The 16,939-nt window shown below is 42.4% G+C and overlaps 1 protein-coding gene across 1 annotated transcript in view; it reads left to right on the top strand.

Moving 5' to 3' along the window:
• Positions 1-322: 322 nt before the first annotated feature.
• Positions 323-16,939, top strand: part of RAB15 (RAB15, member RAS oncogene family) — a 141,654-nt gene continuing 125,037 nt past the window's right edge. Inside the window, exon 1 of the mRNA XM_082275023.1 lies at positions 323-834. Coding sequence (XP_082131149.1) covers positions 711-834 — 124 coding nt within the window. The 5' untranslated portion in view covers positions 323-710. The remainder of the gene's footprint in view (positions 835-16,939) is intronic.

Here is a 16,939-nt window from a genome sequence, read left to right as displayed (position 1 = left end):
TATACTGGATAAGCTACACTAGCCATGCAAATGAATCATCATAACACTAATACACCCTGCACAGCATGGCTTTCTATGGCTGATGTTTGAAATCCGTAATGCGCTCTAAACAATAAGATGGATATTTTATATTTAAAGTATACAGTGCTTTCTTCCTCTGCTTTTTCACTGACTTCTTATGTCATCTTTGCAGTTTTAGGCAAATCGTGAAGCCAGAAGAACAGGAGGAACCAGTTCCCCAGTGCAATCGATCAGTGCTGTGGAATGTGTGGAGGGGAAGCAGGATGACAGCTGTCACTGAGCTGCTGGAGTGACAGTCTGAGCACAGGTGACATCCGCCTGTTGTCCCTGCACCTGCCTGCCTGCTCCCTCCACACCCAGCAATCACCACCTAGGAGAGAGGTGTAGCACCCTAATCCAGTGTAGTCTGCTGCATAAGGTGGAGCCTGTGTCTCTCCTCCTCCATGACCATTTTGATAAGATATCTGCCATCTGTTCATTTCACACAATCCTGAATATCCTGGAGGAAGGGGACAGCATAGATCTGCTGCTCATTAAGATCCAAGCAGACTCATCCAGGATAATCCATTTCCCCTATCATCATCATCAGCCATGGATGGGGAGATGGGTGCCTCCTGACTTGTCTGATCTCCAGCCTCCTCCCTTCTCTACTCCTCTCTACTCCAGCGATCAGGCTGCCAGCAGACACAATGGCCAAACAATATGATGTTTTATTCAGGCTGCTGCTGATTGGGGACTCCGGGGTTGGCAAAACATGTTTGCTGTGCAGATTCACAGACAACGAATTCCATCCATCCCATATCTCCACAATAGGTAAGAAAGGCTTTGTTGCTTGCTTGCATTGATGAGCTGCCTCTGTTAATTGGAGATTATAGTGCTCAATGTGTGTTTACATGCTGTCAATGCTGGAGAAAACATGCATTCACTGTACAGGCTTTTCCTGATAAATATACCCTTGGCTTGTTTGTATGTGCCTCTAATTAGTACATAGAGAGCAGCATTAATAATGGAGCTATTCATAGACTCAGTCAATGATACATTTATTGCAACTGTTTTTATTTTTTTTTTTCAAACAAAAAACAAATCTTGGTTTTTGCATTGATTATATTGTTTCTTTATGCAAAACATCTTTTCTGATTTGGCTACCCTGTTGCCATGAATTGGCAACAGGGTAGCAGACATGCAGAGATGTCCCTGTCCTCATCAAAGCATGTCCCATTCCTTCATTTCTTCCACCTGTAATTCCCAAATGATTAAACACATCAGCTGTTGGCTGGGAGTTAATGCCAGTTTTTTTTCTATTCTTCTATGAGCTGACAACAGACGAAAACCCAATACTGTCCTTTATGCTGAAGGGGGGTATGTTGGCAGATCCTAGTTCAGGTCAAAGCCAAATACCTGTTAGAGAAAAGTGTTTATTCCCCTGTGATATCTTTGTTATAATGGGAAAAGGTTTAGTTAGAAATTCGGATATCAGATTGTTAAATACAAAGAATGGATAGGGTTGGGTTAATAAAATATATAGAATACAAAATAAAATATCAAATATATAGTACAGAGCAGCCATTCTCATCTAGGGCTTCAATGGACTCTCAAGGTTCCTCCAGGGGTTGCTGAGGTTCCTTGACCTCTCATTTGGTGGTGTCCACATAGTGACGGGTCAACGTCACTTGGCAGAGCCAGCTGCAGGACACCAGGGATCTTTTTTTGTTGTCAGTTAGGGTGACATTCTGACTTCCACTCTAGGGGGGCATCCTCCCCATTGCCCACCAGCGTAAAGGGGCATTTTCCACTGACCCACAATTAATTGGTTTGGTGGGGGTTCCTCAAGACCAAAATTTTTTTTTAAGGGTTCCTCTAGGGTAAAAGGGTTGAGAAAGGCTAGTATAGAGATTATGCACATACTATGTATGTTTTTACCAATCTATTGATCTATTCCTTTACAGTAAGCCATATCATGTAAATATATACATGCATTAATACTGTAAATATACAGCTGTACACATGACTGTTGTGATTGCAGAGTTGTCATACTTAAATTCAAGATGGCTTTGCTGAATCATAATATTTAGAGAATAGGCATTGACCAGAGTGCTTTGTAATGTTTCAAGGAATTTACCACTCCTCTATTAGAACCACCCATTAACTGGTCAATTACTGCCTTTGCTTGGCAATCTTTTTTTAAATGACATCATGCCGTGTAACCCTAGACAGACTGTACAGAGGATTAGCAGACATAGGTATGCGGTCCAGATTCTTTATGGTAATGCTAACACAAAAAAATCCCCACTTCCCTGGAAATTACTTTTTAAACTGATTATGCAAATTTCTGCACACTTGCGGGAAGGAGGTCGTTAGACGATGCAGTCAGACTGCTTTAGTAATATGAGAATATATGCAATAGAAATTGTATTCTATTCACGATTAGCAGGTGTTTAACACACAAATGTAGACATATGACAGTATAATTCAGGGGAAAGGTAGTCTAGACAGGGAGCCAACAGACATTTCAAAGGAGAAGTGTGGGCTACATGAAAAAATAAACACATACTTATCCAAATGGCTGCAGCATCGCTATGATGCTGCAGCTGTCCCCCACTGGCTCTACACTGAAAACTGAGCAATCAAAGATCACTGACCGCCAGTCACTGCTCTCTGCTCTGCCCCTTCAGTGCTTTGGAGGGTGCAGGAGTGGCTGGCTCAGGCTCTCAGCTGTGTGCTGAGAGGCTGATCTAGCTCCCAGTCAGGCATCTGGGTAGATCCCAGTAGGCAGTGGCAGCTGGGGCTCAATAATTGGGGGGGGGTGGCAAACCAATGCACCGCCCCTTTCCCTGACAGATGGAAGGGTGGCAGGCAGGCAGGCAAAACCCCACACCATATCCCCCCCCCCCAAACAGCGAGCCAGCCTGCCTCCTTACCTCCTCCTGTCCGAGCCAGGGAGTGCTGGATGGCTGAGCCACTGTGCTTCTCCTCCAGTCATGTGTCTCCTCCCTCTTCCTGGCCAGTGGCATGTAAGATCGCTTCTCCTTTTGTCCAATCAGGAAAGGGATCTCACAACCCTCTTCCTGATTGGCTGGGAGGAGAATCAGTGTGACAATAGCGAATATTTACTGGCTATTGCCATACAACTGGGTGGGCTCAGGGTGCAGTGCTCTGCGTCCCGAGCCCACCCTTTTTTAAAGCCTCTTAGAGCCTCTGGCTCTAATCACGTGCTTAAAAAAAAAATGCCCTATTGGAATCCGTATGTCTAGCGCCCTGCATGTAGATTAGTGGGCCGGATGCATGGATGGGGGGGCCGCGCCCCTAATGGACGGGCCGCCACTGCCGGTAGGGATCCTTTCAGAGCCTGGACCAGCTCTGTGACGTCAGTGAACAGTGAGCTTTAACTGTGACCCACATGAGAATTATGACTATAAAAGCTCTGGTCATACTTCCCTTTTTGGGTAAATCCGTACTTTTTTGCTAATTTATTTTACCAACTATCATGCTTTGAAGCAGGCATTCTAAGGATCCTCTTCTTACATTTAGGTCTCGTACACTGAACTTTTGACAATCTCTCCTAGACACCTTTCCTCCTGGCAGCAGCGTTTTAGAAGAAAAAGTGCTTGAAGCTTGTAAATTGCACCTTAAGGCCTTTTTAGTCATGCCAAGTGCTTGGGCGTTAAATTATTTCATTGGTTAACATTCAAGCACTAAATCCATGTAGCGTTAACTTGCGTTTAGACAAGTTTACCCACGTGAAGCGTTTTTTCTGCCAAAACACTACTGCTCCTGGACACACTGGGAGTGGGTTTTTTTCCAGCCTCTAAACTTCCCTAAACATCTGTGTGCATGAACACATACAGTAGGCTAACATGCAGGGGAGTTTAGAAGCAGAAAAAAATGACAGATGCCCCTAACAGCAGTGGTAAAATCATCTTGTGTGTATGAGTCCTCACCATTTGTCTCTGCTGCTGGGACCTTAGGCCCTGTTCACATCTGAGCGTTTTTCAGCTCGTAAAACGCTCATCTCCTAAGTTTTAAAACACCCAACAAGCAAAATCCCATTCATTTCAATGGCCCCTATTCACATCTGAGCGTTTTGTCACCTGAAGCAAAACGCCTGAAGCTCAAAAAAGTACATGAGCTTCTTTTTTTGGCAGATTACAAGCGTTTTTGTTAGATGTCAATGCCTGCCTCCAAGCACATGCAAAAACGCTGAAGGCACGCCTGAAAAAACACCAGAAAAATGCCCAAAAAAAAAAAAACACCTGAAAAACGATACACTCAGGTGTGAATGGAGCCTTAAAGCTGATCTCCAGGAGCAAAAGCTTTCATTTGAATATATCTCTCAATCACACACAAGGATATAAATCCACGTTGTGTGCACCAATAAATATTATTGTAAACATATCATTAAGATATTACCTTGTAAAAGTAGTGATGACTATTACTGTTCTGTCTATAGCCTGTGCAGCCCAATACCAGCTGCCTGGAGAAAATTATAGCAGGGGGCAGAGACAAGACCAGTGTCCCTGCACATGAAGAGAGAGCAGCAGTGACTGGTCTTTATTACAAAAAGCTCCTGAATTAGGCAAAGGTTTACACTGGATTACTGCACAGATCTGAAAGAAATAAATAAATATTCAAGTAAGAATAAAACTTCAATTGTATTGACAGTATTTGCTTATCCTGGAGTTCAGATTTAAAGTGGTTGGAAAGGCTGATTTTTTTTTTTTTTTACCATTCTACATTCTCGGCATTAAGGTGAAAAAACCTTCTGCTTGCAGCTCCCCCACCCAGCCCGTCACCCACCCCGACCTCCCTAAGCCCGCTCTCCATCAAGTGTTGTGCATTAAAGCAAAGGCTCTCTCCTTACTCAGAGAGACAGTAGCTGGAACCATTGGCTCATTCTGCTGTCAATCACAGCAAGGGCCAGGGCAAGGGGTGGGCAGGAGGGGTGGCTGCCCTGGGCACTGGGGTATCATGTGAGGGGCACCACAAGGAGGTTGGGGGAAGGGATGTGTGTTTGGAGGGGGAGAGGCAGGGGACAAGAATTATTCTAGAATGGGACATTTGAGGAGGTGTGCTAGGAGTGGTGATTTTTTGCAGATACGTAATGCTGCTCATACATCTTGGGGGGGGGGGGGTGCAATTTGGTATGTCCGCCCTGGGCTCTAGATGACCTTGTCCTGGCAGTGATCACAGTAAATGGATCAAGTCTGCACAAGTGCCCCCATAGCAGGAGGCTTACTATGGTGGGCATATGGCAGGGGGGAGGAGCCAGGAACACTGGCAAGGGACCCAAGAAGAAGAGGATCACGGGTGGTCTGTGCAAAACCACTGCAGTGGTAGTATAGTATGTTTGTTATTTTTTTTAAATAAAAGTTGATCCTTTACAATCGCTTTCAGAAAAAACAGTCCTTTTTGTTATAGAGCGTACGTGATTGAGACTCCTACCTAGTTTCCACAGTTCAGCACCCAACCAATCCCAACATTTGAACACTATCACGGGGGCTGGGTGTTGTGTTCTTTGCCCAAGGCAACTACTGGATTGCCTACGGAGTACAGATTTGCATTAGAGTATATGTAAATGCAATTAATAAAAATGATTTAATGTGTAATTGTAACATCAGGGGCCATTTCAATTTTTTTAACTACTTCCGGACCGCCCGCCGCAGTTTTACGTCGTTGCTTTCATGTTAAATACCGGGATTATGGCAGCAGATACCGGTATTTTTTACTGGGCGGACGGACCTCTTTCACATAAAAGTGGTCCCAGTGGTGGATTTGCCACAGGATCACTTTTATGGGTGGCGGGAGAGGTGCCGCCCCCCTCCCACCGCTTCCCAGTCGTTTTCCCCGCTTACCGGAGCTGTCGGAAGTGGGAAAAACTTTTCAGTCCTCTCCCCTCCTAGGCAGGAAGTCGAGTGAGTGCAAGCTGGCCTTGGAGGACCGGAGCGATGTTATACGTTGCTTCCTTCTAACGGCCTTAGAGGGCCTTTTTTTTTCATTATGAAAAAAAATTAAATTTTTTTTTTTGCTTTTTAGTGTAGATGTGAGATCTGAGGCCTTTTTGACCCCAGATATCACATTAAAGAGGTCCTGTCATGCTTATTTCTATTACAAGGGATGTTTACATTTCTTGTTATAGGAATATAAGGGATTAAAAAAAAAAATTTAAAGGGACAGTGTAAAAATAAAAGGTAAAATAAATAAAAAAAAACATTTAAAGCGCCCCATTCCTCCGAGCTCGCGCGCAGAAGTGAACGCATACGCAAGTCGCGCCCACATATGTAAACAGTGTTCAAACCACACATGTGAGGTATTGCCCCGATCTTTAGACTGGGAGCAGTAATGCTAGAACTAGACCTCCTCTGTAACTCTAAACTGGTAACCTGTAGAAATTTTGAAAGTGTGTCAATCATGAGAAAAGCAAATTCCTGTTTACTTATTTCATCTCCACATGACTAGATAATTGAAGGGAATATTCCCGCATTTTTTTTTGTGTGAAGATTCTCAACTCCTTTGGTAAATCAGGCCATATAATTGGCACTTTTTAACACACACTAGTGTGACACTACACGTACATGGTCCATTGTTGTCAAAACCGGGAATCCGGCCCTGAGAAATACCATGCAGCCATCCTTAGAGTGCATGCTTGTAGAGAAGCCTCAAGAGATCAGCATTACTGCAATGCAACAAAGGATCAAAAAAGGGGGAAACAAAATAAATACATTTTATTATAACCTGTGCTTTAGCAGATTTACTCAAGGCAAATAGACTGTGCACCTTGCAAAGTGCAGTTGCACTCTGCAAGTGCAATTGCTCAAAAGCTTAGTAAATGAGATGAACATTTTATCTATCAGCTAATATTGTTTCTGGATACTGACTGCCTGTTTCCTAGTGTTAGCATAGCACTGTTATGCATATACTGTATATTATATATATATATATATATATATATATTGTGACAACTTGGGGGTTTTGTAGCTCATTGGTAGTGTAAACAGTGAGTTGACTCAATGCCTGCAATGGTAATTTTGGCAGCAAATTTCGTTTTAGTTTTAGTCTTTTTGACTAAAATGCCATCTAAGTTTTAGTCGTATTTTAGTCTTTTGACTAAAATGCTATTTTAGTTTTAGTCTTCTGATGTGTTTTAGTTTTAGGCATATTGTAGTGGACTAGAATCTCCAGTACATTTTAGTCGACTAAAATCTCATACATTTTAGTCAACTAGAAATCTAATGGGTTTAGGTAAATTGTAATGCATTATTTAAACATTTCTCTAGAATTTCAAAATGAATTATATACACCTGGAGTAAAAATCGAATATGTTATTATTTATGGTGTTAAGGTTTGAACATGCACTACAGACACAGATTTAGCCATTGTGATATATAACGTCTTTATAAATAAAAAAGTAATAAAAAAAAAAAAAGTTTCATAAACAAACAAAAAAGTTTTGTTTTTGACAAACAGAAGTTCAACTTTAACATACAACCCCCCCCCCCCCCCCCAAAAAAAAAAAAGAAAAAAAAGAAACTGTAAACTCAAAGGCTGTAATTTCATTGCACATATTACAATCTCGGTAATTGCGGATGATACTAAACTAAGCATGCCAATATCTTCTATGCAGGATGTGGAAATATTACAAGCGGACCTGAACAAAATAACGTGGCCACTAAGTTTTAGTTAGTGGCCACGTGTCTTATTGTATTCCCTTTCTCTAAAAAGTTTGTTCCTTATGCTAGGGTCCTCACCAGTACAGTATTTGTACACTGATATCATATCCCCCCACAAGTTCAATGCTTGTAGTCTTTCCTCATAACCGATGATCTCCATTCCCCTAATTATTTTTATTGCCCTTCTCTGGACTCTCTCCAGTTCCAGCACATCCTTCCTGAGGACCGGTGCCCAGAACTGGATGGCATAATCCAGATGTGGCCGGACCAGAGTCTTGTAGACTGGGAGAATAATCTCTTTATTTCTGGAGTGAATCCCCTTTTTTATACATGCCAGTATTCTGTTGGCTTTGCTTGCAGCGGCTTGGCATTGCATGCCACTGCCAAGCCTTTTGTCCACCAGTATCCCCAGGTCCTTTTCCATCTTAGATTCACCCAGAGGTTTCCCCCCTAGTGAGTAGCTTGCTTTCGTGTTTCTGACGCCCAAGTGCATTACTTAACATTTTTCAACATTAAACCTCATCTGCCATGTAGTTGCCCACCCCATTATTTTGTTCAGGTCCGCTTGTAAGATTTCCACATCCTGCATAGAAGATATTGGCATGCTTAGTTTAGTATCATCTGAAAATACTGAGATTGTGCTAGATATCCCCTCCTCTAGATCATTTATGAATAAATTAAACAAGATTGGTCCCAGGACAGAACCTTGGGGGACCCCACTTTCCAAACCTGCCCAATCCGAGTATTCCCCATTAATTACCACCCTCTGGACTCTCCCCTGGAGCCAGTTCTCTATCCAGGTACTCACCCAATGGTCCATACCTACATTCCTTAGTTTGTACAGTAAGTGTTTGTGAGTAACGGTGTCAAAGGCCTTTGCAAAGTCCAGATACACCACATCCACAGGCTTACCTTTATAAAGGGGGCAGCTCACTTCATCGTAGAAGGTTAATAGATTGGTTTGGCAAGAACAATTTTTCATGAATCCATGCTGATTACTACTAATAATACCGTTTTCATTACTAAAGTCTTGTATATAGCCCCTTAACATCCCCTCCAAAATCTTGCAGACTACTGATGTTAGGCTGACCGGCCTATAGTTACCCGGGATATATCTCGGCCCTTTTTTAAATATTGGTACCACGTTGGCTTTTTTCCAATCAGCTGGCACCATACCCGTCTGTAGACTATCCTTAAAGATCAGGAATAATGGTCTGTCAATCACCTGGCTGAGCTCTTTAAGAACCCTCGGGTGCAAGCCATCCGGTCCCGGTCATTTATTTATTTTAAGTTTCTCTAGTTTAGTTCTAAGTCTATCTTCTGTTAGCCATGGCGGTACTTCCTGAGGTGTATTTAGTTTAGCCTTACAAGTTGGGTTAGTGTAGCCCCTCGATTCTTTTGTGAAGACAGAAGAGAAGAAATGATTTAACACTTTTGCCTTTTCTCTGTCCTCTGTGGCCATATTTCCCTTGTTGTCTTTTATGGGGCCAATGTGTTCTGGCCTCGCTTTCTTACTGTTTATATACTTAAAGAATTTCTTGGGGTTCTTTTTACTTTCTTCCGCTATATGTCTCTCATGTTCTATTTTAGCTGCCTTGATTTCGTCTTTACATATCTTATTACACTCTTTGTAATGCTTGAATGCTGCCAATGACCCCTCAGTCTTGTATTTTTTGAAGGCCTTTTCTTTAGTATTAATTTGCATTTTTATGTTGGAGTTTAGCCACCCAGGGTTTAGTTTTGCTCTTTTAAATGTATTTCTCTTTGGAATGCACTGTCCAATCCCTTTGTTTAGTATGCTCTTGAAGCACTCCCATTTTCCTCCATGTTCTTTGTTCCCAGGGTTCTATCCCTTTCGATATTTTCTAGCAGAGAGCGCAGTTTTGGGAAATTGGCTCTTTTAAAATTCAGTCTCTTTATATTACCCTTGTGTTTCCTATTACTATGATAAATACTGAATCTAATTGACCTATGGTCACTGTTTCCTAAGTTGCCCCGTATTTCTATATCCGTGAGCAGGTCTGTATTGTTGGTAATCAGTAGGTCAAGTACCGCATTGTTTACTTCTCGGTGCGTTCACCATCTGACCCATAAAATTGTCCTGAAAAACATTTAGGAACTGCCGAGCCTTGGCTGAATGCGCGGTTCTTTCTGCCCAGTCTATATCTGGATAATTAAAGTCCCCCATTATAATGACATTTCCCATCCTTGCTGCCAATCCTATCTGTAAAAGGAGGTCCGCCTCCCCCTCCTCCCTCTGGTGGGGGGGCCTATTGTCTTCAGGGTTGTCTTCAGTGGTGGGGGTGATCCTATACATCCATTATTGACCAGGGTTCCCTGAAACCCCAGGGTTCCGCCAAAGGCTGCTAAGGGTTCCTTGAGTTGTGGCTTATTGACTTTTCATCTGCGTGAATCCGGAGCTAACACCACTTGGCAGAGCAAACAATATGACACCAGACATCTATTTAGCTGTTTGTAAAGATGGCAGTCTACCTGCCACTGTAGGGGATCATTCTTTCAACTGATCACCATTGTAAGGGCATTTTTCTCACTGACCACAGTGAAGTGGTTTAGCAGGGGTTCCCCAAGACCTGGAAATAATTCTAAAGGAAAAAAATTGAGAAAAGCTGCTATCGATATATATTATACCTTACCTTTATCAGTCTTAGCAGATGATGATTTGTTTGCATAGTGTTGCTGCATGTATAACAAAACTCTGATTGGCTGAGAGAAAATTTGGGTTAACAGTGCATTGTCCATTCGTGTTAATGGCCAAAAAAGCCTGGATATATATATATATATATATATATATATATATATATATATATATATATATATATATATATATATATATATATATACAGTAAAACCTTGGTTTGAGAGTAACTTGGTTTAAGAGCGCTTTGCAAGACAAGCAAAATTTTCAAATAAATTTTGACTTGGTTTACAAGCGATGTCTTGATATACAAGTAGCCTCAAGTCACAGCTGAGTATAAAAGAGAAGAGAGGCACCTCTAAGTGTAGCAATATGGTTAAATTTAATGAAGGTACAAACTTTAGCAACTCAGATGGTTGATGATTGGAACAGGCACATCTAAGTATGCAGGCATCCAGGCTAAAGCTGTCCACATAGACCATCCTCCACACCACCATCTACGTCATCCCTTCCATGCTGCCCCTCGCTTTCAGATGGCTTTACTGCAGGGTGGTCTTCCCGGTCAGGATTACAGACTGGCAGTCGGCGGTGCAGAAGATAGTCTATGTGGACAGCTTTACCCCGGATGCCTGCATACTAAGATGTGCCTGTTTTATTCATCAACCATGTGAGTTGCTAAATGTTGTACCTTCATTAAATGGAACCATATTGCTACACTTAGAGGCGCCTCTCTTCTCTTTCATACTCTGTAGCTCCTGCTGGATTTTGCTTCTAATCCCCTTGTGGAAGCGGCTATTTGTGGATGGACATTTTATGGTTATATAACCTCTCGCAATGCTATAATCTTTTTATATGGACTATAAACTGAAGGATTTATAAATAAATGGTTGTGGAACGAATCATCTGAGTTTCCATGATTTCTTATGGGGAAATTTGCTTTGATATAAGAGTGCTTTGGATTACAAGCATGTTTCCGGAACGAATTATGCTCGCAATCCAAGGTTTTACTGTATATATATATATATATATATATATATATATAAAATCTAATGTGAGATTAAATGTATGTATATAGTCAGATTGAGACCGTATAAAAGGGTTACAATAATATAACAATTTCTATGGCATAGAGAGTGTTGCATGCATCAACTGGGTCTGGGATATCATTAACTCACTATTGTAACACGTTTATACTTGTAAATGTGGTAATATTATAAAAACTTAAAACAGAAGTATGGGAATCAGGGTTTTTGCAGATTCATACTTACCTAGCTGGATGCAGCGTTGGTCCGATGCTGCATCTGTCCCCTGCCGGCTCCAACAGTGAGAACCGAGTGACCAAACACCACCAATCGCCTGGTTCTCAGAAAACCATGAGCAGAGAACTGGTGACTGTCAGTCACCAGTTCTGTGCTCTGCCCCCCCCCCCCCCACTCCCACTGGAGCACTGGGCTGTGGAGGGGCAGGAGCTGACAGCTCAGGCTCTCAGCGGCTCGCTGAGAGGCTGAGCCGGGTGCTGGTCCAGGCATGAGGGAGGATCCTGACCATATGGTCATATCTTGTCTAGCCTGGACCTGAGCTCTGTGACGTCAGCCTGAAGCCTGATGTCTGCTGAAAACAGGCCACAGGAGTACAGAACAAACTGCATTCCTGTGATCCACAGGAGAAGTACAGCCAAACAATCTTTGGCTTACTTCTCCTTTAAGTGTTAGCAGTCCTTCTCCACTGTTGGCAGCCCTAACAGCCAACATGCAGAACAACTCACTGCACACAAGCCAGTGTCCATCCACGCATAGTGACCTGAAAGTCTAAACACCCCCACTCCATCATACGTATATACTTAATGCACATCTTATAATGTGGTTGCTATGCAGCATTGTTCTGGTGACTGCACTGTAAAGAATTATGACGTCTTTTTGTGAGCAAGATGTTCCAAAATTCATTAATGTGCTAAATATGAGATAACCATAGAGACTGATAAGATGTGGTGTGGTCACCGGATATAGGCATAAGTACAAAAGTGCATATTACCTTTTAAGCAATTGTGTATGGTGAATACTGTATATAGATTATATTGACCTTATTTGTTGAGTCATAGCATAGACACAGAGAACTTAGCAGCTTGCTAGTGCCTAATCCCATCGCATGAAGTCAGTTGTCCCTGGTTTACGGGGACAGTCCCCTGACTGGGGACACTGTCCCCGGACCAACCATGTCCCCTGTTTTTTCCTTGGATTCAGGGCCAGAATACTGTAGACAGGGCATCCCATGCTGGCAGAGAAACAGCCTGGTGTCTCGAATGCCAACATCTCTGTATATTATGTAGTCCTGTGTGTGCTTTACAGTTCTGTGCCCAGCGCTCTGTGTATTATGCAGTCCTGTATCCAGCGCTCTGTGTATTATGCAGTCCTGTACCCACTGCCCTGTGTATTATGCAGTCCTGTACCCAGCGCTCTGTGTATTATGCAGTCCTGTACCCAGCGCTTTGTGTATTAGGCAGTCCTGTACCTCTGCCCTGTGTATTATGCAGTCCTGTACCCAGCGCTCTGTGCATTATGCAATCCTGTGCCCACCATTCTGTGTATTATGCAGTCCTGTGCCCAGGGCTCTGTGTATTATGTAGTCCTATGCCCAGCATTCCGTGTATTACGTAGTCTTGTGCCCAGTACTCCGTGTATTATGCAGTCCTGTACCCGGCGCTCTGTGTATTATGCAGTCCTGTACCTGGCGCTCTGTGTATTATGCAGTCCTGTGCCCAGTGCTCCATGTATTATGTTGTCCTTTGCCCAGTGTTCTGTGTATTAAACAGTCCTGTTCCATTTGCCAATAAAAAAAAAATGTCCCTGAATTTCATTTTAAAAATCTGGTCACCTTACTGTATAAAGTACAATGTATGTATTGTAAAGCTGAACTCCAGTCAGATATAAAAAAAATAAATACAGCTTTTTGTTTATCACCATTTTTTAACCACTTGCTGACTGCCCACAGTAATATTACTGCAGCAGTGTGGCTCCCCTGGGTCTCGGTGGCGCACGCGCACACCGCCGGAGGCGCGCTCCCACTGTGTTTAGACTTCCTTCCCCAATCATCCAGTAAACGGAGAGAAGACAGAGAGAAGACCCGCCTGCTTATGTAAACAAAGCAGGCGGATCTTCTGTGAGAGTCAGGGACAGATCTAAAGTTTCAACTAAGCTGAAACTGCGATCTGTCTGTGCCTGTCACAGAACCCCCCCCAACATACACACACAGTTAGTAAGCATAAAGGCATACATTAACCCCTTTCCTTTGATCACCCCTAGAGTTAACCCCTTCACTGCCAATGGCATTAGTACAGTAAGAGTGCATATTTTTAGCACTGATTACTGTAGTAATGTCCCTGGTCCCCCCAAAAGTGTAAAAAATGTCAGTCAGGGTTCGGATCTGTCCGCCGCAATGTAAACAATAAAAATGACATAAATCTTTCCCGTAGTTAGTAGACGTGATAACTTTTGCGCAAACCAATCAAAATACGCTTATTGCGATTTTTTTTTTTTTTTGCCAAAAATATGTAGCAGAAAACAAATTTGCCTAAAATGTAAAAAAATTTAGATTTTTCAATTTTTTTTTGGGAATGTCCTATAGCAGAATGTGAAAAATATTGTTTTTTTTTTCACGATTGTCGCTATTTTTTGTTTATAGTGCAAAAAAATAAAAATCGTACAGGTGATCAAATACCACCAAAAGAAAGCTCTATTTGTGGGAAAAAAAGACATCAATTTTGTTTGGGTACAGTGTCGCACGACCGCGCAATTGTCCGTTAAAGTAATGCAGTGCCGAATGACAAAATAGGACCTGGTCATTAAGGGGGGAAATTCTTCCGGGGCTGAAGTGGTTAAAAAGTAATTAGTGTACATACCTGAATTTGACATGCTAAGACGAAGCAGCACAAGGAGCCAATAAGGACTAGATAATTGAGTGACAGTATGATGAGCTTAGAAATGTTCTTTTTTTTTTTTTCTTTTCACTGTCCAGTCACGGGCTGAGGGAAGGAACAAGACCTGAAAGTATTACTCAAAGTGGTTCTAAAGCCTGAAGGTTTTTTTACCTTAATGCATTCTATGCATTAGGGTAAAAAACCTTCTGCAAGCAGCTCCCCCCCAGAACCCCCTTTATACTCACCTGTGCCCCATCTCAATCCAGCGATGTGCACGGGAGCAGAGACTCTCTCCCTTCTCATTAGCTCCGACATAGCAGGGGAAGCCATTGGATCCTGCTGCTGTCAATCACAGCCAGGGAGAAGGGAGTGGGGCTGAGCAGCACTAAGTATGTATGAGCGAGGCTCGCGGACGTGAGAAAGAGCACTTGGCAGAAGGGAAGGAGCCAGAAGTGTTGACGAGGGACGCTATAAGAGGAAGATCAGGGCTGCTCTGTGCAAAACCATTGCACAGAGAAGGTAAGTATGACAAGTTAGTTAAAAAAAAAAAAAAAGTTTACAATTACTTTACCTGCAAGAGACAAAAACTGGGAACCAGGTCTCCTCCCGCCAAACAGGGCTGTGTGGTGTAGTAGAGCTGTGTAAATCTCAGGGCTGGATGGAAAGACGTACAAATCCCTTAGTAAAAGAGCTCACTTAAATGTATTTAATCTATCTATTTTACTGTTTACCTAAAATTCTGTTTTAAATTGGCCAGATAAGCCAATGGGCCTGGAGCATACTTCAGTCTGTGTATTTGCCATGTGCAAGTTTGTCAAATATTTATTAATATACTGTTTTTTCTTATGTTAAATAATTTGTCATATTTGTTTTGTTAAAGTAAACTTGTCATTACAGGAATACAGATGACATGATATGACAGCTGACATTGTTGAACCCCCCCCCCCCCCAAAATACTGGATACCTGGCTGAGCTGACATTCAAGCTCCAATGCCCTCTGAATTACTGGCACATGGTAAAAGTGCAGATTAGGAAACTCTAAAATCAGAAGGCCAGCATGGCAGCCAAGCATCTAACATTTTTAAGAGAGGTCAGCAATGGCAGCCTTTGTATTTCTCTTGTAGTGCCTTATCCAATTGAATAGATAGCCCATTTTTTTTTTTAGTTTTAGATAAAGTCTTTATTCAATTGGGGAAGGGGTGGGATGCAAAGACAACAAGAACTAAGTAGAACTCCCTACAAGTAAGGAGAAATGATATCTTAGACCAGGGATCCTCAAACTACGGCCCTCCAGCTGTTGCAGAACTACTCATCCCATGAGGCATTGTAAAACTCTGACATTCACAGACATGACGTGTCATGGAGCCAGCCCTTACTAGCAGCTAACACCACCCCTGGCCAAACATCATCTATGTCATGGAGCCAGCCCTTAGTAGCAGCTAACACCACCCCTGGCCAAAAGTCATCTGGGACTTTATACCGTGAACTATATATTGCGGACTTTTCTATTATTATTATCTGCCATAGTCCATAGTAGTCTTTAACATTTTTTATAATCATTTTTATTATCTATTTATTAGTTCCATTATAGCACCTTTTGAACATAGTTGGTGCTTCATCTAGCCCACACGAGAGCGCTAGCTTTCCTTACCTGTTACATGACCAGCATGATGGGAATTGTAGCTCCTGAACAACTGGAGGGCCATAGTTTGAAGACCCCTGTCTTAGACAGTTGGCACCAAAACCTTTTGTCTTCCTGTTTTAGGAAGATTTACTCTCCCCCCTCCTTTTTGGTGACATCTGTAAAATGTTGGATTTCCCATCACTTTCTGTCTCGGGGACAATGGCAATGAAGGCAAACAGAGGTGTACATCTACACAGTGGGGGCACAGACAGCAGTAATGCTTAGTGTACACAATGAGAAAATCGGACCAAAATACCGCTTTCAGAGTGATCACCCGAATCCGATAATGTGATCATTAGTACACCGCTTTCGAGAGCCGATTACGTCAGTTCATGCAAAATTATCTGAAGGGACAAGCACGAAATTTTTTTTCGTACGATAACAGATTGAACGATTTTCGAGTAATTCGTATCGTATTAGTATTGTATATCGTAAACCTATTGGTTTTCAAAAAATATACTAGCATCGAAAAAAAAAAATGTACGATCATTCGTCTGATATTGTTATCCTGTATACTAGGCATAAAACCTGTCCAGGGATCTAATCATTCCCATCTCTGATCAAGATTAAAAAAAAGTTTAGGCTAGAGATACACTTAGCATACAGGTGCATCTCAAAAAATTAGAATATCATCAAAAATTTAATTTATTTCAGTAATTCAGATATAATGAACTCTGTTGAAGGCGCCACTCCAACCAAAGATATTCACCTACTGCTGCCCCTTTAACCACTTGCCAACCACCCCACGCAGATTTACTGTGTCAGGGCGGCTCGGCTGGGCATAATCACGTAGATCTACATGATTATGTGCACGCGGTTTCGGCGGCACGTGTGCGCTTCCGCTGTGTTTAGACACAGCGGGAGGCAGACCGCAGGAGGGGTGGGCTCGATCGCCACCGGCCTCCCGCGGTCTTCGGCAAAACTGACATGAGAGCCATCTGGAATGTTAACTATGCAAAAGGAAAAACTGCAAGGGTGATCAAATACCACCAAAAGAAAGC

This window comes from Pelophylax lessonae (genome assembly GCF_965119305.1).
Source record: "Pelophylax lessonae genome assembly, chromosome: 13".
In the NCBI taxonomy this organism is placed as follows: domain Eukaryota; kingdom Metazoa; phylum Chordata; class Amphibia; order Anura; family Ranidae; genus Pelophylax; species Pelophylax lessonae.
The sequence above is the reverse complement of the archived record's forward strand: the minus strand, read 5'-3'. Positions and strand labels throughout refer to the sequence as shown.